This window comes from Macadamia integrifolia, chromosome 4 (genome assembly GCF_013358625.1).
Source record: "Macadamia integrifolia cultivar HAES 741 chromosome 4, SCU_Mint_v3, whole genome shotgun sequence".
NCBI lineage: Eukaryota > Viridiplantae > Streptophyta > Magnoliopsida > Proteales > Proteaceae > Macadamia > Macadamia integrifolia.
Window position 1 is genome coordinate 24293591 of NC_056560.1, and position 26390 is coordinate 24319980.

Consider the following 26390-nt stretch of genomic DNA (forward strand, 5'->3'; position numbering starts at 1 on the left):
TCCATATTCCTCTCTCCCTATTCTGTTTTCACCCTATTCTCAGTCGTTGGTGGTACTGAGGGGCTGAAGAACAAGTTGTTGGAACTCCTTGGTCTTCAAGCTTTGGGCTGATACTTTGGGTTCTTATTCCAAACTCAAGGGCGATTTAAACCCTAGATTCTTAGCCCTTCATTCCAACCCTGATAAGAGATATCCCTTTGAAACTCAACTGAACCTGCAACTTCCACTTCGTACCAAAGCCGAAAATCCTCTCCTATACCCTAAACCATGGTAGCCATAATGAGGTTATTCAGCAGTTCAACTCCCCACAAGGAGGGAAACCGAGCCAACCTTACTCATCTCACAAACAGGAGGACCATCTTAGAGATGTCTAATAACCCACTATGGAGAAGAGTTATTCCCTCGACACGACTACTACTTCCCTTCAGACCATGATGTTATCCCTGCCAAGGTTCGAGGTTTCAGTCGAAACCAAAATTTCAACCAGAACCTATACCCTTTTTATCGAGTTTTATGTATGGTTTCGGGGGCCAGATCAGGTCCTCAAACTTGCTGGGGCAAATAACATTCATCAATTCCCATGGAATGGGCCCCTTCACTCTTAGGCCTGGTAGTATGTTCCCTAAGCAGCATTAGCTGGGATGCTAAGATAGAAGAACTTTAAAATGGCACTCCCCAAGTTTCCCTTTCCAACTACCCCATATTTGCTTTATAGTTCTTCGTCTGGTATCCTGAGTCCTGCATATCAAAGGATCCTGCTGAAGAACCTCAATGGGATCTTCATCTGGTATTGGTACTCGTGGTGGGGGTGCCCTCACACTCTGTGATCCCCTGAAAGGCAAAACCCCTGCCTCTGCTTCTTCCTCCTCTCTCCTGCAGGCCCTGCCTCAGGTGCAGCTGTCTAGAGCTAGAGGCACCAGCTCCTATTCCCATCTCTGCAGCCCTAACCCTCTCCATCTGATGTGAGACTTGGCTCTCTGCCCTAGCATGCTGGAACTATCTCCACTCTGCCTCTTGTCTCAAATCATCAGAAATCATCATCACTATCAGAGTCATCAGAGGCAGCCCTTGCTGCTAGCTTTTGCATTTTGGCCTTCTTCTGTCTCCTTCCCTTCAACACGAATATTAAAACACAAATTGTACACCCACTTCCACCAAGCAACTCAAATAATGAGTTTACATTTCAAGTGAGCAAGCCCTAGATAACGGAATTTAATGACATCATAACTAGCCCTACTGCCAAAACAACTTTGGACAAATATAAGGAAGACAGAGTGAAGTGGATTCACCATAACCAGTTTTGAGATCTACTTTGATCAGTAGCAGCAGTAACATTAATTCTTTCTTAGTATTTTCCATAAAATAGTCAAGCTGAAGTGTGTCAAAACACTCACCCTTCAGCACCTTCTTCAAGAGGTTCATTTATTAATTGAAGAAACTCTGCATGATGCTCCTGGATCAATCTAAGAAGTTGGGGATTTTGCTTGCTCAGCTCCTGAAGCATTGGCTGTAACAGGACGAACAGTTTAGAACATTTGAAACATGAGCACAAGTAATTAAAATCCTCCAAAGTAGCAATTCACAGACCTGTAGAATTTGTGGATTTGACTGCACCATTGAACGCAATGCTTGGAACTAGAAATAAGCCCAAAAAGTTCAAAGGAGTAAATAAAAAATAAAAATCAGATATGATACCAAACTTGGATTGTAATGGAAACAACGAACAATAGATTTTAACTAGAATAACAATATGCCCATAGCACATCATCATTTTCTAGCAATTAAAAAAAGTAGAATTCATCTAGTCATTCCACAAACCATAACAAAAGCAAAAAAGAAACCCACAAAAGTATCTGAATCTCCTAACTAAATTAGATGCAAACTTTGGTTTCTTACCCTTATCTCAAGAGTAAGAGACTGAAGGTTGAAGGTATCTTCAGGGTTTGAAGAACAGAAGCCTACATTCCAAAAGTTACCAATACCTTGTCTTTTGGGAGCAGAAATCAACTTCTTGCTGCTGCAATTTTTCCATTCCAAAAGTTTCAGACAAAAAACCTTTCTCTTTTGGGGTGGGCTGGGCTGGGCTGGGCGTGGAGGCAAGAGACAAATTTCTAAAGTTTGTTAATGTTTCTGCCACGGAAGGCCCACAGACCCAAGGGGAAAGAGGTGCAATTTCACCCACCTCAATGTATTGAATATCGCTTCGTAGCACAAACATAGAAAAGGATCATGATGTCAGAAGAAATAATTACATTGAAGTTATTCAGTGAAAACAGACAATGTGGTGTATTTATTAGTAACTGACAAAAAATTATGTAGATACAGTTCAAATGACCATTGGGGTTAGCTGTAAACAAAAAAATAAGGAAGATATAGGTCTTTTTTTTCTTTGGTAACTGGTAGATACGGGTTAACGTCACTGGTGGCATATGCAGGGCAAGGTTATTGCAAGTCACTACACGATAGATATGGATGAGAAATGAAACAACAACAACACAACTCAGCCTTATCGCAACTAAATGGATAAGAAATGAAAAGGGAAACAAATTTCTAATTATTCCGTTTTGTCTTTGTTCGTATCATGTATGCCTGTGAAATTGTAGTTGAACAATTAGATTCTGGAACTTAACTTGGATTTCTTGTCCACCCCCAGTTATTGACACTAATAAATCCAAATAAAGCCCAAATATTACATCCAACAAAATGATGACTATCGCTGGGAAAAAAAATAAGAGAACAGAGAAGGAGCCACACCTGTTGGTTATTTCTGAGGAAATCAAGGGATCCATCCCCAGCAGCACCAGAATTGAGAGCCTCCTGCATGAATCCTAACTTTAGAATAATGAAAGAGAAGCATATAAATGCAACATGCTAGACCTGTCATTACAGCTAAATGGTAGTACACACCTGTGGAAACAAATTCAGAGGAGAAGAATTAGGCCCTCCGGCAACAGGTGCAGTTCTTGCTACACTTGTTGGATTAGTGGGGTTAGCACCACCAGATGCTGGATTCAAAGGAAGACGAGCTACAGGAACAGCAATCTCTGCAGTTTCTGGAATACCCTGAAGAAAGCAAGACCAATATCAGTTGCCAAGCCCCAAGAAAAGCATCTAGTGGACCACAATGAAGTTTGGAGATACAGAATATAAATAATCAATGGCACGCTCTGGATTGTTGTACGCTGCACGAAGAGCAAGTGTAACAGTCTCCTTATCCCAGTTACCACCACCCATATCCATTATTTGTTGAATAGTCTGCTCAAGATTACTACCAGCAACTAAATTGGATGCAGCTTGACCATAGGCATCATCAATAGGCACCCTGCATTGACAATTTAAAATTATAGCATCAGGATATGTAGCCACAGTAGGCACAACAACAACAGAAAAACCACTTATCCACCCAAAAACAATGCAAGAGTCATTGACATTTTTTTCTTTAAAGACCAAAACAAAATTTATTAAAAGAACAAACACAAAACATGAAAAACAAAAGAAGACAAATTTTACCTACCAAAAGAATGAAGTTATTAAAAGAACACAGAAAACATGAAAAAAGAAGAAACCATTTACTTATATCTACCATCCATGATTACTCTTCTAAGATTAATTGGAATCACCTAGCATATTTGGTTCCAAAAAGGCCAAAAGTATCCAGGGAAAAGAATTATAATTTTCTGTTTCTTGGATGTACTCCCAAATTTGATTTTGAATTCCAATTTATGCACCAAAATAAGATCATCTGTAATGAATTTAAAAGCTTCCAAATTCCTAAATATGATACATGCAGATAAGAACTTTAAAAAATCTCTAATGAGTCTTCTGGCAGAACAGGGCTACAGGTAGGCCACATGCAAATTAGTCAGGATCATCATGTTCCTAGACTACTCTCTAATGGTGCATAAACAAAGGCTTCACTATTTGGACATTTCCAACCATCTGGTATCCACAAATTCAACAGGAGTTACCTAGGAATCTATTTATTTATTCATAAACAGAGGCCATAAACATTGGGAGAAGAAAAGGCACCAACCAACAAATATCAAGCACTCCTCGATACAGATGTTCTTTGTGGTTGTCACTCCCATTAGTTGATATACAATAAAGAATATATTTAATATGTACTAGATGAAAGGAACATAAGAAACAGTAGGTACTAGTAAATTTCATGTCAATACAACAATAGCTCAGCCTTATATGGGGTCGGCTACATTGCCCTCCACTCAACTCAATCTACGTCATACTTGATAAAAGGCTTAAGCTATGCATGTCTTTCCTCACTTCTCCTAGGATCATTTTAGGTTTGCCCCTAGCTCTTTTAGTTCCTTCAATCTCAATCAAATCACTCCTCTACAATGGAGTATCCAAAGGCCTCCGTTGAACATATCCATGCCACCTCAAACGAATTTCTCCTGGGGTCTTCCTTTGTCTATTTTGACTTCCCCCATCCCCCCTAGGGGTGTATCTTCTTATTTCTTGGGCCTTCGGGTCTTGTATATTTCCTCCCCATTTTCCCCTTGTTATTTATTTTCATATTCACCCCGAAAAAAATAAAAAAAATAGTAAGTCATTGGAAAATTAGGGTTGGGGGGACCCATTCATCGTGTGCCATATAGTTGAGATTGGCCACCAATTTTAATTAGTGGCCTATTAAGGAGGACCTAAAGCTGTCCAACGATCACCCTTCCAAATTATCAATCCATGAGGCTAAAAAGTGGTAGTGTGCAAAAAACAAATCCTAATATAAAATGTAGGGAACGTTTTTACTTTATTATATAAATTTTTTCTTCAAGTTTTAAAGGAATATGTTGATCGCACAACACTTCGGACATCCCTCCCCATTTCATCCATCCTATTTTAATTCTTTGTGAAACATCATCTCCTATATCACCTTCTTTATTAATGATTGAGCTCATATACCTAAAATAATCACTTTGCAGAACCTCCCCCTCATCAATTTTCACCATCTCATTATCTATCCTTATGTAACAAAGGTTACACACCATATACTCCGTTTTTGTTCTACTTTTTTTAAGACCTTTTGATTCCAAGGTTGATCTCCATAACTCCAACTTGGCGTTAAACCATGCTTTTCCATCATCCACTAAAACAATATCATCTGCAAAAAGCATACACTAAGGAACTTCATCTTGAATGTCTATGGTTAATTCATCAATGATAAGCGCAAACAAATAAAGACTCAAAACTTATCCTGATGTAACCCAATTATAATTGGGAATTCACTATCTTGACCACCCACAGTTCTTGCACTAATCACCACACCATCATACATATCTTTAAATCTTTAATTATGTCCACATATTTACTTGAAACACTTATCTTCTCTGGTACTTTCCAGATTGACTCTCTAGGGACTCTATCATAAGCTTTTTCTAGGTCAATAAAGACCATATGGTGATCCTTCTCGCAATCTTTAAATATCTCTAAATATTTCCATGAGTCTTCTAAGTAAATAGCTTATGTTGTGGATCTTCCTCACATAAAACAAAAAAAATTGGTTCTCCGTAATAGTAGCTTCTTTTCACAAGTGCGTTTCAATAAAAAAACTCAGCCTTATCACAACTAATATGGGGTCGGCTACATGGAACCGAGCAAAGACAAAATTTCAAATTAAAAATATATATATATATATATACTAGTAAAAAGAAAAGAACATCACAACATCACAACAAATCAACAATATCCCACCTAAATGGGGTCGGCTCATGGATCTTTGCCCTACAAATAGCTCTATTCAAGGTCATACTTGAGTCAATATCTAAATTATGCATGTCTTTCTGCATTACTTCTAGGGTCATTTTAAGCTAGCCCCTAGCTCTTTTAGTCCCTTAAATCTCAATCATCACTGATCACTCCTCCATATTGGTGCATCCCAAGGCCTCCGTTAAACATGGCAATGCCACCTCAAAAGACTTTCGCGGAGCTTATCATGTATCCGGTAACTCCTAAATCAGCACTAATGTGGTGATTTCTTACTTCATCCTTCCTAGTTTTGCCGCACATCCATCTCAACATCTTCATCTCTGCTACACTTAATTTATTTATATGACGCTTCTTAGACCCTCTTCGATATCTTCTTTTTTATTTTTGTTCCCAAAAAGGGTTTTGATAGAATTTGGTATCATTTATGGAGTTTGTTTCTTTTTTTTTTTTTTTTTTTTTTTAATGATAAAAAACAAAAACCACAAATAGATCAAAAGTAATTTATGTGTTTCGGCCGAAAATGATTTTCGGTCATTTCTGTGCTGAACTTTAATGAGCACATCTTTGTAGTCCCAATCTGGAGGGGTAAAATAGTCATTTTCTTTCAAAATTAGAAATCCAAGCCCCTCGCCCCTCGCCCCTCTTCTTATTCTTCTATTTCATTTTCTTCTTGCAACATTTGATTGTTGAATCAGACGATGTGTTGGATTCTTACATGGATTTTCTGCTAGACCGAGATGAACGAACAAAGGTGTTTGGGATTGTGAGGGAAGATGGAAGGTTTTGACGTGAAGCCGTTGATAAATGTTAAAAATTGTTTTCCAAATAAGGATTGATGCTCTAAACCTCCAAGGCAGCGACGCTTTCCTATCTTCACCATTACTCTCATTTCCTATACCCAGTGCTCCTCAAATCCCCAATCCATTCACTTCTTCGCCTTTCTTCCCTTCCTTGAGCAATCAACACTTCTGGCATATGAAGACAGCAGCTGCACATTAGCACTTGCATATGAAGATATGGGGATGAAAAGTGAGAAGATGCATTTAGAACTCAAAAGACAGCAATTGTTGCAATGGCAACACGGAAGTGCAACGGCGATTGGTGTGATTTGCTCAAATGGTACCGGCTACGGCAATCTAAATGGCAGGGGGCAACGGTTCAAAAGACTAGCAAGAGTTAGAACTCACAAGGCTGGTGCCGAAGTCTATTCCAGATGGAGCAGCAGGGTTAAGAAAAATGGGTGTTGAGAATCCCTTCACCCATTATTTAGGATTATTTAAACCTTTGTAATTACCAAACAATTTTTCATCTCATACTTCATTATGTCTAATGTTTACCAAATAGTTTTTAGTGTTTATCAAAAATAGTTTTCATTAATGACTCCTTTTAAATAAGCAAAAATAAAAAAATAAAAATGATACCAAAGAGAGCCTTAACTATCCAACATTCCGCCCCATATGTCATAGTCGATCATACAACTATCCTACTTAGCGTTGATAGCAGCTTTTGTCTCATCCACCAAAACAATATTATCAACAAAAAGCATACACCAAAAAGCCTCATCTTGAATGTTCCTGGTTAAATCATCCATGATAAATGTAAACAAGTAACTAAGAGCTTAAAGTTGATCCTTGATGTAACCCAATTGTGATTGGGAACTACCTTGACGCCCCATAGTTCTCACACTAAACCACACCCTCATTAATATTTTTTATTATTTCAACATACTTACACAATAATTTTCTTCTATCTAGTACAAGCCAGATTAACTCTCTAGAGACTCTATTATAGGCTTTTTCTAAGTCAATAAAGACCATATAGAGATCCTTCATGTAAACTCTAAATCTTTCCATAAATCTCCGGAGTAAGGAAATAGCTTATATCGTTGATCTACCTATCATAACACCAAATTGGTTCTTCGAAAAAGTAGATTCTCTTCTTAGATAACCTTCTCCGATACTTTTATAGACTCATTAGTTTTATGTCTCTATAGTTATTGCAGCATTGAATACCACCTTCATGTTTGTAGATCGGAACTACAATGTTGCTCCACTCATCTAACATTTTCCTTGTACTCATAATCTTGTTAAACAATTTGGTTAGCTAAGATACACCAGATAATCCTAAGCTCTTTCAAACTTCTATTGGGATCTCACCAGGACCTAGTGTCTTCCCAACTTTCATCTTTCTTAAGGCTTCTTTAACTTTAGACACTCTAACCTTTCGTATATATCTATGGCGTGTGGCGTCTCGATGAGTTATGCAGTCTTCTAGGCTACTCTTACTCAGAATGTCATCACTTTGTAGGCCATAAAAAAACTCTTCCCATCTCTTCGTAATGTTTTCACCCTTACTAACTAGCACTCAATCATCATCACTTTTAATACATCTAACATGGTCGAAATCTCTACTCTTACTTTCCCTTATTTTAGCTATCTTATAGATAGCTTTTTCCCTTTCCTTTGTGCTCTGTTGTTATAAAGATATTCATATTTCTTTACTCTTTCTTTTTCCACAATCTTCTTAGCTTCATTTCTAGCAAATTTATACCTTTGCAAATCCTCTACATCCTTAGTCTTTTGCCATGTCTTCAAACTAGCTTTCTTAGTCTTATGGCGGATTGAACATTATAATCCCACCACCAAGTCTCCCTAGAGGACTGGATTTTTTCCTTTCGATTCGCCTGGTACATCTTTAGCAACCTTTTTAATACAAGTAGTCATCTCGTTCCACATTGTATTAGTGTTTCCCTCAAAATCCCATTTTCCCTTGCTTGACCACTTTATCAGTGAATGATTTCAAAATATATCCTTTTAAGCTCCATCCTAAGGCAAATAAGCTCACATTGTTTACAATCTGTGTAGTGAGGCACATATCCATGACCATTATTCTATGTTGTGTGGTTAGGCACTCCTCTGGCATAAAGCCCTTACATGACAATCCCGATCTTCTAGTTAGGAAGAAATCTATTTGGCTACCATGAAGCAAACTTTTGAAGGTAACATGTCCATGTTACCTCTCTCAAAACCATATCCTCCATGTACACCTCCATAGCTTCTACGATCTTTCCCAACATGTCCATTCATATCACCCCCTATTACAATCCTTTCTCCTTCACCAAAACCTTGCATTGATCCATCCATGTGTTCCCAAAATTGTAAGTTTGGAACTGACTACTTTCATCCAATCCTTCTTGCCTGTGCATAACCGCTAATTATACCGATAACCTCTTTCTCCAACACAAGCTTGATGGATGTAATCCTATCTCCAAATCCTTTAACATCCACCACATCATTCTTTAAATCTTTATCCACTACTGTGCCCACTTCACTTCTATTACTTTTGAGTTTTATCCCCAGTATACCAAAGATTAAAGTCTTCCAACTCAGCTTAATTCTTATCTAACCTATTTCATCCATCCATGTTTCACCTCTTTGATAAACAATTAAAAACTAATATATCCAAGCTTGGGTCATGTAGGAAGGTGCTAATAACTTAAAAATTCTACCAATATTGCCCATAGGAGAAACAGAGACTATTTTATCACATGAAGATAATATTTGGAGACTAGCAAGGATTTGGCAATAGGGTTTACCAAAAGAAATCAACCTTGTGACATGCTATCCCAACCCAAGGTAAAAGCAAAAACAGAAGTTACATTCACCATCTAGGTCGACCAAATCCATCATCTTTTGAAAAAGAGGCAAACAAGCTACATACCACGGGACATGGCAATGATCAAGTTAACATGAAAACTAAAAGTTGAAGTCAAGAATAAGACATCACAGTTCCATTAACCTGATATCCAAGAAAAGATGACAATAAATAAATAACTTAGATGTTGAATAAATAACAGATGTTGATCCATCTGCATTAATCATAGTTCTCATTGAAGCACCATAGATAAGAAAGTAAGAAACCACACGGATATGCTAGATGACTATATTTGAAATACATAGAAGCATATAAACTCACGGTGCTTGTGAAGTAGCATCAGCTGCAGCAGTGGGAACAGAAGATGCTGCAGTTGTTGGTGCAGGTGCTGCTGCATTTGTTGGTGCAGCTGCTGCTGCAGTTGTTGGTGCCTGATCTCAGGGAAATGCAGAACTTCATTAGAAAACATATGAAGAAGAAAAAAGTTACATCCTGTGATAGTTAGAATTACGCAGCAAGAGTACCTGAGCAGATGAGGCCCCCGTTGATCCCAAGGTTTTGCTCTGCAGGATGAAAACTAATGAGAACCACAGAAGGAATTAAGGAAATACAAAGAATAATGTAACAAAAAAGCATCACACCGAGAAACTTGATGGCAACCGCATTTAGAGGGCCCTCCCACTCCACTCCAAATGCCATACTCAAATTCCTTCAATGGTGTAATATTGTAATGTTTCACATGCCAGGAGCAAACCATGGAGTGATAGTAGATTGATTCTAGTACATCATTTCTTTCACTCTTCATTCAAATTACTTGCTGAGGTAATGCTATTTCCACAGGACCACAATCAACCATCTGAAAGCTGGTCTCTTCCAACAACTAAATTTACAAACCCAGCATCCTTCATTGGCAACCCTCTCTATTAACAGCCCACCTTTGTAAGACAATAGGGTTGACCTATAATCCTACACCATATGACCCCACCAAATCCAAGAATTGGCTTCAGATATAAACAAGGCCATCATGCACTGAATAGGTCATTTACAGAACCCTCTCAAGCCCAACTTTGGGAAGGGAGGAACTGAGCCTGGGATGGACTTCTTAGGTTTCAGGTTGTGTGGGCCTACGTTGAGGTTTAGACTGTGCGATAATTGTAACGATTTAGTGATAGTAAGTCACTACAAGTATACATCAGGTTATATTAGTTTTTTAAAACTTTGGATTAATATAATAAGTTCCATATGCTAAGAGAGTTCTATTCAATAGCTTTTATACTCACTAAGCCCACGCAAGGCAGCCCAAACAGCACCCGTCAGAATGTGGGATTGAAAATTTATGATTGCAATTGGCTCAGGCTGGGCAATCGCAAACCCAAGGTTGGGTCAGGTTGAGCTATCCCTAGCCCCACCATGACCATCTGCGAAATAATTTGTTTTCATAATGTCTCAAGGACACTGTAAAGATTACGCAAACATGGAAGGGAACAGATATTAGAAAGCCAAAACAATAACGAAACAATAACAAAATAACTTCAAGAATATAGGGTGAAAGCTTAAACTTCTGCAATAAACATTAAGTCATATTAACAAAATGATTCCCAAGAACACACTAAACTAAGGAACAAGATGGATGATAACAAAAACATTTAAGCAATTATTATCATGCTACCAAAAAACTGGCTAAACAAATTATAAGATACAGTTAAGGATTTGGTACCTTGCTAAGCATGACAACAAGAAAACCATCTTCACTGACTTTGTTCTCTTCCAGAGTAGTATCATCTTTCAACACCTTTCCATTATGAATCAATAATTGTTGCCCACATGGATAGCTGTCCTTTCCCTGTACATCTTCAATATTCTTCTTTACAGCCATGATCTAGGAAAAAGAAATGAGAGGTTCCAACTAATCAGTAACAACTTCCTAAATAAGTTACGTAACAAATTACAAATTAATATGCAATAAACATCGATCCATTGAATTGATTCATGTTAAACATCACATGGCTAAGGAATGCAAATAAAGCAAGTATTAGAATGACAACTTAGAAAAATAAAATACAAATCCAGAAATTTCAACAAAAGGAACCAAAAGAAAAATGAAAGAATGACCCCAATATCTTATAATGCTTCCTAATAATATGATATATAGATAGCAACAGCTGGTTTCCAATTTGTCTGACCACAACTATAACTTAAATGCAAATGCAGTGCACAGGTACCTCAGTTGAGTGGAGAGTTAGGTCTTTTAGAACCCTCCCCTTCTCTCCATATCCCCAAAAAAATGAAAAAAAAAAAAATTCTAGAAGCTGCAAATATTAATAAAACACACACTCATTTCCGTCTCCGACCTTTGACAAGGGCCATGAGTCTAACTTCTAATGATTATGAAAAGTTTTTTTCCTTTCCACCAAGTACTACTTACATATTAGGCGCATTTTTATGCATGCATGCATGTATATGTATGTAATGGGACAAGAGCTCTAACTGAGCCTTTTCCCAACTAAATGGGGTCAGCTACACGGATCCATGAGAGGGAAAAAATAAATAAATAAAGTAAGGAAAGGGAACACAGCAGCACCACCAAAACATCCTACCTGAATGGGGTCTACTACATGGATCCTTGCCCTCCAAACAGCTCTATCTGAAGTCATACGAGAGGCAAGACCTAAACTTTACATGTCTTACCTCACTACTACTCCTCTGGTCATTTTAGGTCTGCCCCTATCTCTCTACTCTTTTAGCTCCTTCCACCGGAATCTAATTCCTCCTCCTTATTGGAGCATCCCAAGGCCATACCACCTCAAACGACATTCTTGGAGCTTTAATACTTGCATTCTATACCTTCACATATACAAAATTCACTCTCCACTATGTATATATTATAAGGGATTGAATTCCTTGTCTGGCTGCATAGCGTATACAAGGACCTCCCCGTGTCTATCTCCCTCCTCCCACAATAGGGGGCAGATATGTCATTTCATAGGAGGGGAGGATAGAGAGACATAGGAAGGCACTAGCATACGCTACGCAGCCTAATAGTGTTATTTTTCTTATATCACAAATACTTATTACTATGCATATGTACAGAATCGCAACAGCAATTTCACTTCTTTAAAGATAATGTCCTCAAATATATCTCCTTTTTTCAATAAGCTCTTAAACCGCATGATTTCAATCACTGAGTTCATTACAACAAACAACAACAGTCATAACCTTATCCCAACTAAATGGGGTCGGCTACATGGATCCAATATGTTCTACAAAGTAATAGAAATACTAAGTAACAACAAGTAAAATAAGGTAAAAGAATAAGTCAAAGCAGTAGATATAACAACATCACCGGAACATCCCCTACAAGGGGTCGGCTACGCAGGTCCTTGTCCTCCACAAAAGTCTATCTGCAGTCATACTAGAATCCAGCCCTGCCATTTGCATATCTTTCCTTACCCCTACCTCTTCTAAAACCATCTATATGAATCTAGACACTCTTCCCAACTAGGGCTTTCATAGGTCTCCTTTGAACATAACTATACCACCTCAACCGGCTCTTGCAGAGCTTTTCCTAAATCAGAGCGACCCCCACTTTGCTTAAAATACAATCATTCCTTACTCTATTGCTCCTGGTTTTGCCACACATCCACGTAACATCTTCATCTCTGCTACACCTAGCTTATTCAAATTAGTTTCTTGATTGACTAACACTCCGCCCCACTTAATCATTGAGTTCACTATGGACTCAAAAATCTTGGTCTACCTATTGCTTAATGCAAATTAAATTCTTGAATTATACATTGAAAAAAAAAAATTAAGGATACCTTTTCCCCCTCCCGCGAATAAAACTTACAAATCACTCAAAACTAACTCCACTAAGTCAATGATGCTGTATGCCTGTATCCTTACTAGTAACTCTTTGGCGTCATTAGGTAAACAATTTTTTTCCAAGTTCCGCGCAGACAAGGAATCCCTTCTGCGAAATTTCTAATAAGCAGCAATCATTAACATTTTACTTTCAGTAAATACTACAAACTCAGTATACATAATACACATATATCTACGTTCTGCACCAATTATCTGCACTCTGAAAATGTCCAACGAACAAAACCTCTATTTTCTCTCGAAAGGGAACACTCAAATTACAAGAAAACGCTACTTCGACATAATAATTGATTCAGCAGATTGGTGTAAAGCACGTGAGCATTGAAATTACTCTTCCCATTTCATAACGAAAAGACAAAGGCAATTATAGATTACAAGAATAAAAAGAAGAGAACTCACCATGTCGCTTGGCTGAACACGGATTTCAAAGTGACTGCCTTTCAATGTCTTCACAGTCAACTTCATCTCCGCTTACTCGCAATGAATGTTACTATAGATTTCGAGGATTGCAGGAACTAAATGAAGGCAAAAACCCTAGACAGGAAAACCCGGAGCTTTGCACAGATCGAGAGACTTCAAAAAACAAAAAACAAAATGGCGTTGGAGAAAGAGGGAAGAGGAGGGAGGAGTGTCGTGTAATGCTACGTCACCAACACGTTATGGGCCATATGCATAGTGGAATAAAAGAAACAATGTCACGAGAGATAGGAATCTACACACCGGTACGGTATTCAATATTTAGTACAGTTTAGTGAGATCAGGTCCACTAAGGATGTACAAGAACAATATCGTATGTGAACCTGATCTGGATTTTAGTTTATGTAAGTATGACATGTTAAGAAAATTTATCGAAATTGGTAAAATTTGGTATCGTACATTTCTACTCAGTATGCTTTCAGTACAGTTTTTATTTGATATAAATCCGTTTTAATTTAATATAAATACGGTTTTATATTTGGTATCTATTTTTTGTCTATTATGTGTATAGTCGATAATATGGTAATTCAGTATGGTATTTGATATTTGATATTGGTATTTTAAAATGAATTTTGGTACATTTTAAGATTCGGTATGATGCGATATCGGTATTTAACAACAAATTTGACACCCTACCTGTACTCCACTATTTTTTTTGTACTCGTCTTCCAATATGGTATTTTTGTAACAAATACACATTTGGTTATATTGATGGGAAAACAAAAATATGCCATGCTACCCATATGAAATGTAAGAATGGTATTTTTGAGTGCAGAGGTTATTTTGTTATGGTAACTATACAAGTCTCGTGGTAAATTCAAATATTTATTAACGGTGAGAGTTCTTTATGTGGTAGCCTAGCCCCGGCATAAGCACAAGGCCAAGGGAAGCACACCCATGAGCATCGAAAGGAAAAGGATTCGGGGCCTTTCATTGGCAGTTGGGCGATCATTTCGCCCCATCCTGAGTCTGGGTGCAAGGACCACACTTATCCACCTAAAATATTTATTCATTCAATAATCACAAAAATGTCATTATCCACAAATATTAATGTCTTCGTACATATTAAACCAACTATTTTGTCCACATGGGATCCAATAAGTTGGATTTTCAAAGTGCATCACAAAGTTGATGTTAAGCAAATTATACTCGCCACATTGGAAAATTTCCAATAATTAAAAACAAAATTGCAATATTCAACCAATGTTAATGTTTCTATACATATGTTAAGTTATAATAATTACTCCTTCAATTATATGTAATAACAATAATGGACAAATTAAGAAGCCATAAAGGGAGCAGTGATTTTTTATAGAGATGTAAATGGATAGTCGAAAATCCATATTCGATTTGGGTTCGTATTCGTTTAAGGGTATCTGTATTCAAAAAATGCATATCCATAAATTATTCGAATCGATATGAAAACTAAGCAGATACCAATATGATAATCTTAGTTTCGGACCAATTATTATTCAATTCGTTTAGCCATTCAATGGTAAAGAATATTCGTATGCATTTATATGAATCCGTTTATTTTATTGTAATATAAAGTAAATATATTAATTTTTATTACATAATTATAGTGTAAAAATATCATATGTAATGCTGGTAAAGATGGATTTGTGTTGAGTTCAGTTGGTCATGATGGATTTATATAGTTATCGGAGTACCAAGTGTTTTTTTTTAAGATAAATCTACCATCTCTGTCTCATATCTTCTCAACATTTGAATGAAAAACAAATTTGGATTAGGTTCTCAAAGCTGGTTTTTGTTGTGATTCTAGGCTATGTGATCTCAAACTAAATTGATTGAATTGATTTCCGTATTTGTTGTGAGTGAGTGAGCATGTGTGATGGCTTTCATTTAAAATTACACACGAGCAAGCAAAGAAGTCTAAGTTATAATTGGATAATTGGATTCTCGGATTCAGATATTGGGTATCCACTTGTTAAACAAATCGGATCGAATAATAACCGATTACCATTAAGATAAGCGAATTCGAATTTAATAGCATTCTAGATATCCGATCGGATAAACAGACCAAATTCATATAGGCTCCAATTGGAGCCGAATTTGATCCATTTACATCCCTACTTTTTTACCATCTTTTTTGTCAAGGGGAAGGAAGGTATAGTAATTACTCCTTTAATGAAGGGGCTCCCTAATTTGATAAACTTTTGGGATTTTAAAGATTTCAAACCTAGGTATCTAGAGATCCCTAAAAAATCCAAATATATATTTTGTCTTCATACACAATATTTTATGCATTTTTTTTTTCATCAACGATGGGTATTCAGGCATTTGGCTTGACTAATCCCGCATGAACACAACACAACACAACATTTTATGCATATCAAGTAAAATCTGGCAAATACTTTTCCCCACCACCAAACCCTTTTTTGTTAATCTCACCATCTTTAATGATATCCTTATAGATGTTTTATTAATTCCTTAACAAGTTTGCCCAACAAGGACTTATTGTAAAACTCTAAGGCTACGTTTGGTAGTAGCCTAGGAATATGTTTCTAATCTTTTTCCGTGCCATCAGAACAAAAGAAAAAAAAAAAAATTTGAAATCTTCCATTTGGTAATTTCAATTCGTTTTTTCATTATAGAAAAACGAACTGAATAAACAGATTAGGATAGACACGTCCAACCATGTCTGTCCCAAAAAAAAAAAAACGTTTCAATTTAGACAAAAAGGGGAAAATGTGACGTGGTCCTGATAAAACCATGAGATGCGTCACACTTGATCATTTCCTCTTGTGATTTCCAACCCTAGCATAAAGCTTATAGCAACACCAAGCTCTCTCTCTCTCTCTCTCTCTCTCCTCCATTATTGGTAACCGAAATCGAAATCCAAATATTGGGGTTTGATTGGCGTCGATGAGGCATGAACCTTCGTAAGCAGAACCATAATTGAAGAGGGGCGAAACGAAGCGTCATGTGGTTCTCAATACCGCATATTGCAATTTAGGTGTTTTTTGTTCCTTGTTTCTCACATCTCCGCCTAATATGCTTTATCATTTCGTGAGACTAGAAATTTTCACGTAAGGTTCTTCTTCAATATTTTCGCGCTTGAACTTATCTATCTAGTCATTTAGATTGTAGGGTTCTAATTATTCATAGAGGATTCCTAGTTGAAAGCTCTTGTCCTTTGGGATTTATTTATTGATGGTTAAAATACAAATTTGGCCGGTTATACTTTTGAACAATAATTAATGTTTTTTTTTTTATGGACTATTGATAGATCCTTGGTTTATTTTCTTAGGGATAGTATGAAAATAATAATCAACTCTACTCAACTTAGCCCTTAACATTTTTAGTATATTGCTTTCAATGGTCTATCTTTCACCATATTTCGATATTGAAGGAAATGGTCATCAAGGTCATGCGTTTTGCGAGCATGGGTTTTCTTATTGCTGGTCTTGTGCTTGTGTTACTGTGGGAATTATTTGAGAAAAATATAATTTTGGTTGCGAAATCATTTATGCACAACCCACTAACATAGAGGACACTCCACCTAACTAGAAGTATATTTGTTGAGCTGACAGTTCAAGAAAGAGATGATGCCGTGAGAAATCTTGGGGAGACTGAATATGAAAATTGTGGATCCAGACATTCAGTGAATAGCGCACTGATTGCAACCTCTGCTTGTAGAGTAGGTGCCAAGAGTGGAAGGTCTAATAATCGACACCTGTCACATGTGTTCCCCACTCCCATTTTCCTATCATTTCCCACCTCCCCTCTAGTGTGCGTGAGTAAAGTCCTCTTGAGTTATTCCTAAAAAAAAGGAAAAAAAAAAAAGAGTTGACAATTCTCAAAATGCAAAGTTTGGTGTTGGTGACACAATTATGAAACATGTTTACCAATGATCTCAACCCACACCATACCATTCCCCCATCATCAGCCCATTTTTAAAATGGTTTTTGTTGATTTCCATTTTGTTGTCGATTTAATAGTTTTATATTGATGCCCAATAAAAGGAATCTGATATTGTTGGGTTTCAACCATTGTGAATTAAGAAATAAAAACAACTTAAAGTAATTTACATTTAGATCGTTTAAATTAACTAAAAAATAAAAAATGCAAAACATTAGAGAGCATATAGAATCAAGACTAACCAGTTTTTTGTTAATAAGTCTAGTCTGATACAGCCAAATCATACGGCTCAGTAGGGTGAGGACACGCGTCGCCCACCAGGACACGTGTCGCCCGCCAGGTAGGGAGTACCAAGACTATCATGCTCTGTCACATCGTTCGCATGAGGGGAATATTCCCCACAAGGAGGACAGAGGTATTGGAGCGGGACTAGGAGAGAGAGGAAGGTGGACCCCAGAAGGCAAGAGGAAACCCTAGGCCCGAGGAACCTTATAAGGGGGCCCGAGAAGAAGGAAGGAGATAAGCTCTCAGACCCTTACCATTACTCCCTTACTGAAAACTATGCGACCGACCCTAACTTGAGCGTCGGAGGACTAACCCCGGATAAAGCTTCGGGCCTCCGCCGTCTGTGCTTGTGCAGGACCAACTCGCGGGGTTTTTTTGGCAGCAACAAGTATGTATAATTGATTATTTTCATTAATTTTCATTTTCACTTCTTTTTTCTTTTTCCCATTTTTTTAGTTATGCGGCCCTTTATTCCCTCTTTATAGTTTAAACCACAATTTCTCCAACTTTGTTTTGTAGGATCTATATAAAGGACCCCATTAAGTTGGGATAGAGCTTAGTTTGTTGTTCTTTGTTAGTATGTATAATTGGTTAATTATTATATCAGTTTAACTCGGTATAATTGGTCGAAACCAATGATTGAAATGGTTTTATTTTCTAAAATTAAAATCAAACCGTTTAATAAACAATTTCGCTTGGGAATACTAAATTCGAACCGATTACTAAACGGTTCAATTTCAGAGCGTGGTAAACATGGTACGGTCCGGGGCATTGAGGCAGAGTGTCAGAGGACTCAAAACAGTGTAAACATCGAAACAGGACGAAGGGGTTGTGAAAGCCTGAATCTTGGCTATTCATAATAAGACTAGACTCATATAAAGAGTCCTCCTCACTCGTTTTCCCTATTTCTTCAAGAACGGTGTTAGCGAGGATTCCTAATGGCGGAGGGAGGAGCGGAAGGAGGAGGGAGCCTTCACTTCCCTTCTTCAATCCCTTCTAGCGACCAAACGGTTTGGGCCGACTCCTCGGCTATGCTTGAAGCTGCTTGTAGAGGTGATGTCTCTCTGGATTTTTTATTTTTTATATCTATGTTTTCTTCGCTAAGCTGTTATTTTTTTGCTTTTTCTAATTCGCAATAGTTTATCTGCAGATTTGGAATACCTGTTTTGTTATTTTCTGTTGTTTCGGACGTCTGAATGTTTGATTCAAGAGGTTGTAAAATGGCGATGCGGGCAATTCATCTGGTTTGCTACCTCTTGAATGCAACAAGAAAGTCCCTAAATTTGTGCTGATCCGATGTTTTTGACTGTGTAATGTGTTAAGACATTTTTTTTCATTAAGCTCATTGTTAATTTCATGTGTTCCAATATTTTTTCTCAGATAGTTTTGAGGAATTGTTGGAGTCACGGGTAAGTGTAGGGTGTTTTGATTGATTCTGCAGTGTCATGGTTTATCATCCACGAGAACAAGTTGACTAAAAGATTGACTAGTCAGTTTTTTCAGTAGCGATTAATATGTGGCATACATATTACATATGCATCCACATTATCATTGAAACTCGGGCTGTTGGATAAAGTGGTTAATTTGGAAAAAAGACCCCCCCCCCCGCGGGGGAGAATTATTTGCTTGAGGTTGAAAGACCATCAAGTATCCTTTGACATGGTAAAATGTATATAGTAAATGAATGGACATGGCATCCCATATGATCCTAGAGATACTAGCTGAACGAGCAGCACAGCCCTTGGGGGGGGGGGGAGGGAAGGGAAGTGCCTTGCTAAATCTTAGTTGTTCATCTCTTTTCCAGTTATCTGATTGCTACATTAAATCCTATCTCATGTTACTATTTCCTTGTGTTAAGCACTACCGGGACGCTTTGAAGTCATTCTTCACTATGAAAACTATTTTACTGTTGTCCCATGTGCCGCATTGGATGTGATACTGACATATTGTGCCTCTTTTTTTGGAGAACTTTAACAATTCAAGTTTGATAGATGTTCCATTGAAAACTCTAGCCCCAAACTGGAATTCCCATGATTGCTTGGTATATCATCTATTCCAATTCAGTCTCCCTGAGTGGATGATTAATCAGGGCAGGGCTCAGAGTCATTGTTCTTATTTACGACTGGCCCATTCTTTGAGAATTAGAATTGGACTGTTATAGTAGATTCTGCTATTTGTTGGTTCAGTCTGCTTCAGCAGGCCCCTGGAGATTTTGATCTTCATCAAGGATACTTGACCTCTAGCTTCTCTCATTATGGAGATGCCTAGATTGTTTGGTTCTTATTTTGATTAAATCGACAAGGAAGGCATGCCTAGGGCTTTTATATGACTTGGTGAAGCGCACTGTATTCTATGATATCTCTTGAGTTCCAGGGAATATGGAGCGTGTTAACCCCTTTGGTATCTCTATCTATTTTTATTCTCAGTAAAATTCTTATATATTTCAAATGTTTATAAATAAAAAATAAAGGGTCATTACTTAGATAGTCCTGCCTATGCGAGGTCATCGGAGGGGTAAGTTTGGATACGGTCCTAACTTTTCTTTTGTTTTTTTTTTTCTTTTAAGCAAAGTTGCTTCCCTCGAGGCTCGAACCTGGGCATGTGCCCTGGAATCCGAATCTTTTACCATTGCTCCAATCAATGCCCCCCTATAGAATTTAAAGAAATAAACATAAAGGGTCTTAGTTCCACATAGAGAATGTTTGAAATGTTGTTGGTAACAATCTTGGTTCAAATAAAACAATGTGGCGACCAAAAGTATTAGCCAACTTTATTTGCAATTTTTTAGTATACTTTCTATGGTTACTATATTTCTTTCTAATACAACTCTTATACTTTATGTGAAGCCATATCCTTTCATTCCTTCGATTTTTATGACATAAATGTGGGGACCTTATCCCAGTAAAACAATTCTCTTTCTTTTGCATTTTTCCTTCATTTTCATTATTTTCAGATTGATGGGCCTTTAGTGATAAGTGCTCTTTCTAATCTTTCTTAGCGTGTTTTCTGGATACATTAGCATGCATGGCTAAAATAATCTGATGCTATATTCTGCATGTTCTCTGACATTTCAAGCTGTTGTGCTTTTAGCTAACTCTTCTTTCTTTTTCCTGTAGATCTTCGAGATGGTGAACTCATTCATGGAGAAAATTTCAGTCTCTTTGCTGCTATGTCTGCCTTGGAGGTACTGCTAAATCCTTATCACCTTTTGTATGTTCAATTTTGTACTACACTTCCTAACTATCTCTGCACTGCAAGCTTTGCATCCCTCCAAGGAAGTTCGTGATCTGGATGGAAGATCTCAAAAATGTTCCTGCATTTTAAGGTGGCGGGGGGGGGGGAGATTCTATCACTCCCAGTAAACATTACCTATCATGGAAGATCTCAAAAATGAGGTCAAAACAACATATCCCTGATAAGTTTGGGGACACTCATGGGGACACTCATGAAACATTAAGGATCTAGCAATTTCTAACAAATGGCAGTTTTTTTTTTTTACTCTCCGCTGCACCTTTTTGTTGGGGTGCATAAAAGCAGCTAGTTTGATGGATAATAGCATCATCTGAACAAAAGGAAGAAATTTCATGTTGAATAATTTCAAAAGCATTCAGTACACAAAATTTTAAAACAAACACCAAACTGAACTTTAATTTCATTATAAAATTGTTTGAAAACAGATACAAACTTGGAATGATCCTTTAAAAGATACAACCATGTTAATGTAAGGCCAGGACTCAAGGAACCCAACCCCAAGTAGGATCTTATTATAGCAACATTAAACCTTTAGATAAACATGAAGTCACCATTGAAGGGTGGTCTTAATATGTGTAGTTTAGTCAAAATATAAGTTGGATCTGATGAGTGAGTCTGTATTTATAGTGGATCAAAATCTGCTGCAGAAACCTCCAACAAAATACAGCCCCAAGGTAGAAAACCAACCCTGGACCTGCTTCTCGAGCTTATGTTGATTGGTCTTCAAACATCAATCAGCAATAATACCAGTAACACAGTACCACGATTGACCTCTGTGGGTCGGTTAATGGCAGAACAGCAAATAGAAACTGGGACAACAACAACAACAACAACAAATAGGAGAAAAGAAAGTAAAAGAAAGGGGCACTACTCCAGCAAGTCAGGAAAATCTCAGCTAAATGGTTTCGGCTACATGGATCCTTGCTTTCCAATCGGATCTATCCGAGGTTATACTTGGGACAAGACCTAGGTTATGCATTTCATGCGTCACTACTTCTTCTATGGTCATTTTAGGCATGCCACTAGATCGTTTTGCTTCTTCAATCGAATCATATCACTCCTCCTTATTGGGGCATCATCAGGCCTCCATTGAATGTGGCCATACCACCTCAAACAACTTTCTTGGAGCTTGTCATTGATTGGAGCAACTCGCAAGTCTGCACTAATACTTTCTCATAGCTTGTCATTGTTCGGGCAACTCCCAAATCATCTCACAGAAATCCAGCATAGGCTTATTTATTTATTTATTTTTTAATAATAAAAAAGTTTATTTCCCGTATTTTATATATATATATATATATAACTCGAATCGTGGCTGTAGTTGTGCCTCTTCTCTCTTATTTATAAGCTTTAACAAATAGAACAAATAAAATTTCCCTTGCATGGCTTACAAATGCTGCATTACAACTTTTAATTCTTAGAAATAGAAACCCCTTAAAGTAAAAACTATTGAGGCTTTATAGATTCCAACCTTCTAAAACAAACATGGATTCTAAAAATAGAAACTAAATTTTAAGTTGCCATTGACTAAAGAACTTAAAATAGAAAGTAGACAAAACAATACCTAGATAAAATCCTCTCATTGGCAGCTCAAATCTTCTTCATTCTCCACACAATCACACTTAAGCCTTCTAGAATAATCCCGAAGCAATATGGCTTCTTGGCAGCATCTTTCTTCTAAAATCTAAAACAAGTTGGCATAGGCCCACAAAATCTGAAGAAAGTATCCCAAATATGCTGGGTCAATTTGGGGGGGGGGGGATGAACCTAGACACATTATTTTTTATTTCTTTCAACCACCATTGATCTACATCAACTCTCCCAACTGGAAAAAAACTCGTCCACGAGTTTGGTAGAGATGTTGAATCAGACTTTTGCTCGATCAGCAACCATGAACTCCGTCATCTGTCCAACCTGTCTCTGATACCAAATATTGTAAGGCTAGGACTCAAGGAACCTAACCCCCAGTAAGATCTTATTGTAGCAACATCAAAACTATAGATGAACATGAAGTCATCATCGAAGGGAGGTTCTCAATATGTTGAGTTCACAGTCAAAATATGAGCGGGATCCAATGGGTGAGTCTGTAGTTATAGTGAATCAAAATCTGCTGCAGAAACCTCCAACACAATACAGCCCAAGGTAGATAACCACCCCTGGACCTGCTTTTGTCGAGATTATGTTGATTGGTCTTCAAACATCAATCAGCAATGATACCAGCAACACAGTACCACAATTGACCTCAGTGGGTTGGTTAATGGCAGAACATCAAATAGAAACCGGGAATAAAACAGAAAATAGGAAAAAAGGGGAGGAAGAAGAAAGATATGTAGGTTTCTCACCTTCTGTAGAGAAGGTAACTGATGTGGAACCCGGGTCAAAATACCCTATTTGGTTCTCATATGGACCCACCCAAGTAATATAAGACCCAAATTAAGGGCTTAATGGCAAAAGAGTAAATATTTTGAAGCTTATAAGAGGGTGGTAGTTTGTAAATAAAGAGAATCTTAAAAGGGTAAGTTGCTAGTTAAAATAAGTAATGCGATATGAAGGGAAATAGGAATTTTTGTGAGGGGACAACCTTGGAACAAGGATAAAGTAAAGTGTAGAGTAAATAAAGAGAAAATGAGGGTTAACATTACTTAATAAAGAGTAGAAATAAAAGGATAAAGACGCAATTCACACATGAGGTGGTCTTCAACCTCATGGCAGCTAAAAACCAGCAGAAAGGGCTTGGATTTCGAAGGGAAGAGCTCACTCAAGAGGCTATGATTTGGCCTGAGATTTCAGATGAAGCATTGCCAAACCATGTTCTATTGATTCCAGCAAGAAATAATAGCATACATCACCGAAGCCAGGGCATTTGATCACTGAAATTAGACCAGGGTAACTTCACAGTATTGGATGCCTTCAAAGGCTTGAATCCCAGGATGGAAGGAGGTTCTGGAGTCAGAGTTTGGGCCTTTGGGTGTCTTTGAGCCAACACTTCAAGCCCAACAAATTAGAGATGAAGATTCGAAGAACTCCTTTTCATTCCTCCTGTATCGCAAGTTGTACCTTGTAGGAAACAAAACTAAAAAAATAGGAATAATTAAAAGACTGTTAGGGGAGGGGAGAGAAGAAGAGGAAGAGAGAGATTTCAGAGGGGGATAGAGAAGTGGATATGGTCACACGACTTGATTCATATCAATCCGGCACAACTCAAAACAAAGTTTCATTCTTCAAATCTGTAAATAAAACATGATTACAAGAGGTATAAGAAATTAAAGACTCCTAACCATTAACTGAAACAAAGCGGGACTCTAACTTGGACTCTAAACTCTTAAATAGATTCTACCACTTATTAGCCCATTAAAATAGAAAATTAAAAGATAAAAACAAATAATAAATCTAATTAAAAAAATAAACTTAAATATCCTACTGAACCCAATTGGACCCGGTTCATCCCGCTCTAAATTGCCAGAAGGGTCAATTTGCTTCAACCACAAATTTGTATCAGTATCCCACCTATCCCCACAAGGGCCTATCACCCAAGTTGTCTCCCACAGCCACTACATCTCACAGAAATTCAGCATAAGATTTTTTTTTTCTTTTCAACTCATATCGTGGCTGTAGTAGTGTCCTTTTCTCATTTATAAACTTTAATAAATACAGCAGTAGTGTCCTTTTCTCATTTATAAACTTTAATAAATACAGCATTAAAACTTCCCTTTTGTAGCCTACACATGCTCCTTTATGACTTTTAGCTTTTAGAAATAGAAACCCCTTAAAATAGAAACTAATAAGGCTTTATAGAATCAAGCCTTCTAAAACAAACATGGATACTAAAAATAGTAACTAAAATCTAACTTGTCATTGACTAAAGAACTTAAAATAGAAAAAGTAAACAAAATAGTAACTTGATAAATCTTCTCATTGAAAGCTCAAATATTCTTCAAGATACTCAATGCAATCACACTCAAGCCTTCTAGAATAATCCCTACGCAATATGGCTTCTTGGCAGCATCATTCTTCTAACACAAGCTGGCATGGGCCCACAAAATCTGAAGAAAATCTTCCAAAGCTGTTGGGTTGATTTGGGGGGGCGGGGGGTTGAACCTGGACACATTATTGTCGATTTCTCTCAACAACCATTGATCGACATCACATGTCATTCTAGATTGATCATCAACAAATGTGACAAAATAATGAAAACCGGATCGGCTCTTAACCCTACATGGATCCTAGTTATTAGAATGAACAAAAGAAAATAAAGACCGACACCTAGACAGACTACAAGACAGAAAAACAGTTCAGTGATGCTTGCCAAGCTCACAAGCTTCACATTCTATACGGGAGAAAGACTTGCAAGTAGGGACCATATGTTGAAGCTTGGAGAGAGAAAGATGTCCCAGTCGGTAGTGCCAATGAAGGGAAGCACCAATCAAGGTAGCAAACGCTGCCGTAGATGGGGAAGCACCGTCAAAGTATTATAGACCATCCTTCTCATGCACTCTACCAATCGTTGTCCCTGTCTTCATCTCTTTTGTTGTCTACTGTATTTGACGTTCCTAAATTACCTGTCTATCTTTTATCAGTTAGTCGGTTTACTTGTCACAAGGCTCAAGGTTTCTACTTTCTAGTAGTAGGATTTCTATTATCTCTCCATAAGCAATTAATTGTTGAAAATTTCCTGTCATGTTCATTAGGTCTTTTCTAAACTGTTCTTTCCTTTTTTGTTTCCATTTTATTAGATAATGGATCCAAAGATGGATTCTGGTATTGAAAATTCTGGATTCCATTCTATTGAGGAAGCCATAGAAAATGGTGCTGCTCCAATTCCATTAAGTTTTGACCGGACGGTTGATGTTCAATGCAGTATTGATGTGATGGATCATCTTTGGGCTTGCGAGGTATTATTAGTAATATGCTTTCTTTTTGTAGTTCTCACCTTTTCCTTTACCTTTTTAATATTTCCTGTATCTTAAATCCTTCTTTTATGGCAGGCAACATGGCACAAAGGTCATTCATTGGCACAAACTGTCTTTTCTTGCATCTATCTTCTCAGGCTTGACAGAACATCGCCACATGCCTTGTTACATTCTTATTGCAGAATCATACGTGCAACCTGCAATGTTATTATTTCAGTTGTCTCAGATGCTCGTACCCATGAAGTAAATGATTCCATAGATTTGTCATTAATAGATGCTTACTATTGGTTTTGGTTTTCAATGTGAACCATGTTTTTTTTTTTTTTT

General features: G+C 37.4%; 2 protein-coding genes across 6 annotated transcripts in view; one reads left to right on the top strand and one right to left on the bottom strand.

Annotated features, from left to right (window-relative positions):
- Nucleotides 1-13905, bottom strand: part of LOC122076959 (ubiquitin receptor RAD23b-like) — a 16261-nt gene extending 2356 nt beyond the window's left edge. The window contains exons 1-9 of one of the 3 annotated variants that reach the window (XM_042642633.1): nt 13657-13903; nt 11096-11257; nt 9903-9941; nt 9700-9809; nt 3142-3322; nt 2908-3063; nt 2755-2817; nt 1588-1635; nt 1395-1507 (exon numbers count right to left, since the gene is read on the bottom strand). In XM_042642633.1, the coding sequence (XP_042498567.1) occupies nt 1395-1507; nt 1588-1635; nt 2755-2817; nt 2908-3063; nt 3142-3322; nt 9700-9809; nt 9903-9941; nt 11096-11257; nt 13657-13722 (938 nt within the window). In that variant the 5' untranslated portion in view covers nt 13723-13903. Of the gene's footprint in view, nt 1-1394; nt 1508-1587; nt 1636-2754; nt 2818-2907; nt 3064-3141; nt 3323-9699; nt 9810-9902; nt 9942-11095; nt 11258-13656 lie in introns of all 3 variants that reach the window. The other 2 variants (XM_042642632.1, XM_042642634.1) reach the window with 2 other exon arrangements.
- Nucleotides 13906-18725: 4820 nt separating this feature from the next.
- LOC122077134 (N-alpha-acetyltransferase 35, NatC auxiliary subunit) overlaps nt 18726-26390 on the top strand; it is a 19553-nt gene continuing 11888 nt past the window's right edge. The window contains exons 1-5 of one of the 3 annotated variants that reach the window (XM_042642948.1): nt 18828-18954; nt 19052-19211; nt 21018-21085; nt 25887-26045; nt 26139-26306. In XM_042642948.1, the coding sequence (XP_042498882.1) occupies nt 21071-21085; nt 25887-26045; nt 26139-26306 (342 nt within the window). In that variant the 5' untranslated portion in view covers nt 18828-18954; nt 19052-19211; nt 21018-21070. Of the gene's footprint in view, nt 18955-19051; nt 19212-21017; nt 21086-25886; nt 26046-26138; nt 26307-26390 lie in introns of all 3 variants that reach the window. The other 2 variants (XM_042642949.1, XM_042642947.1) reach the window with 2 other exon arrangements.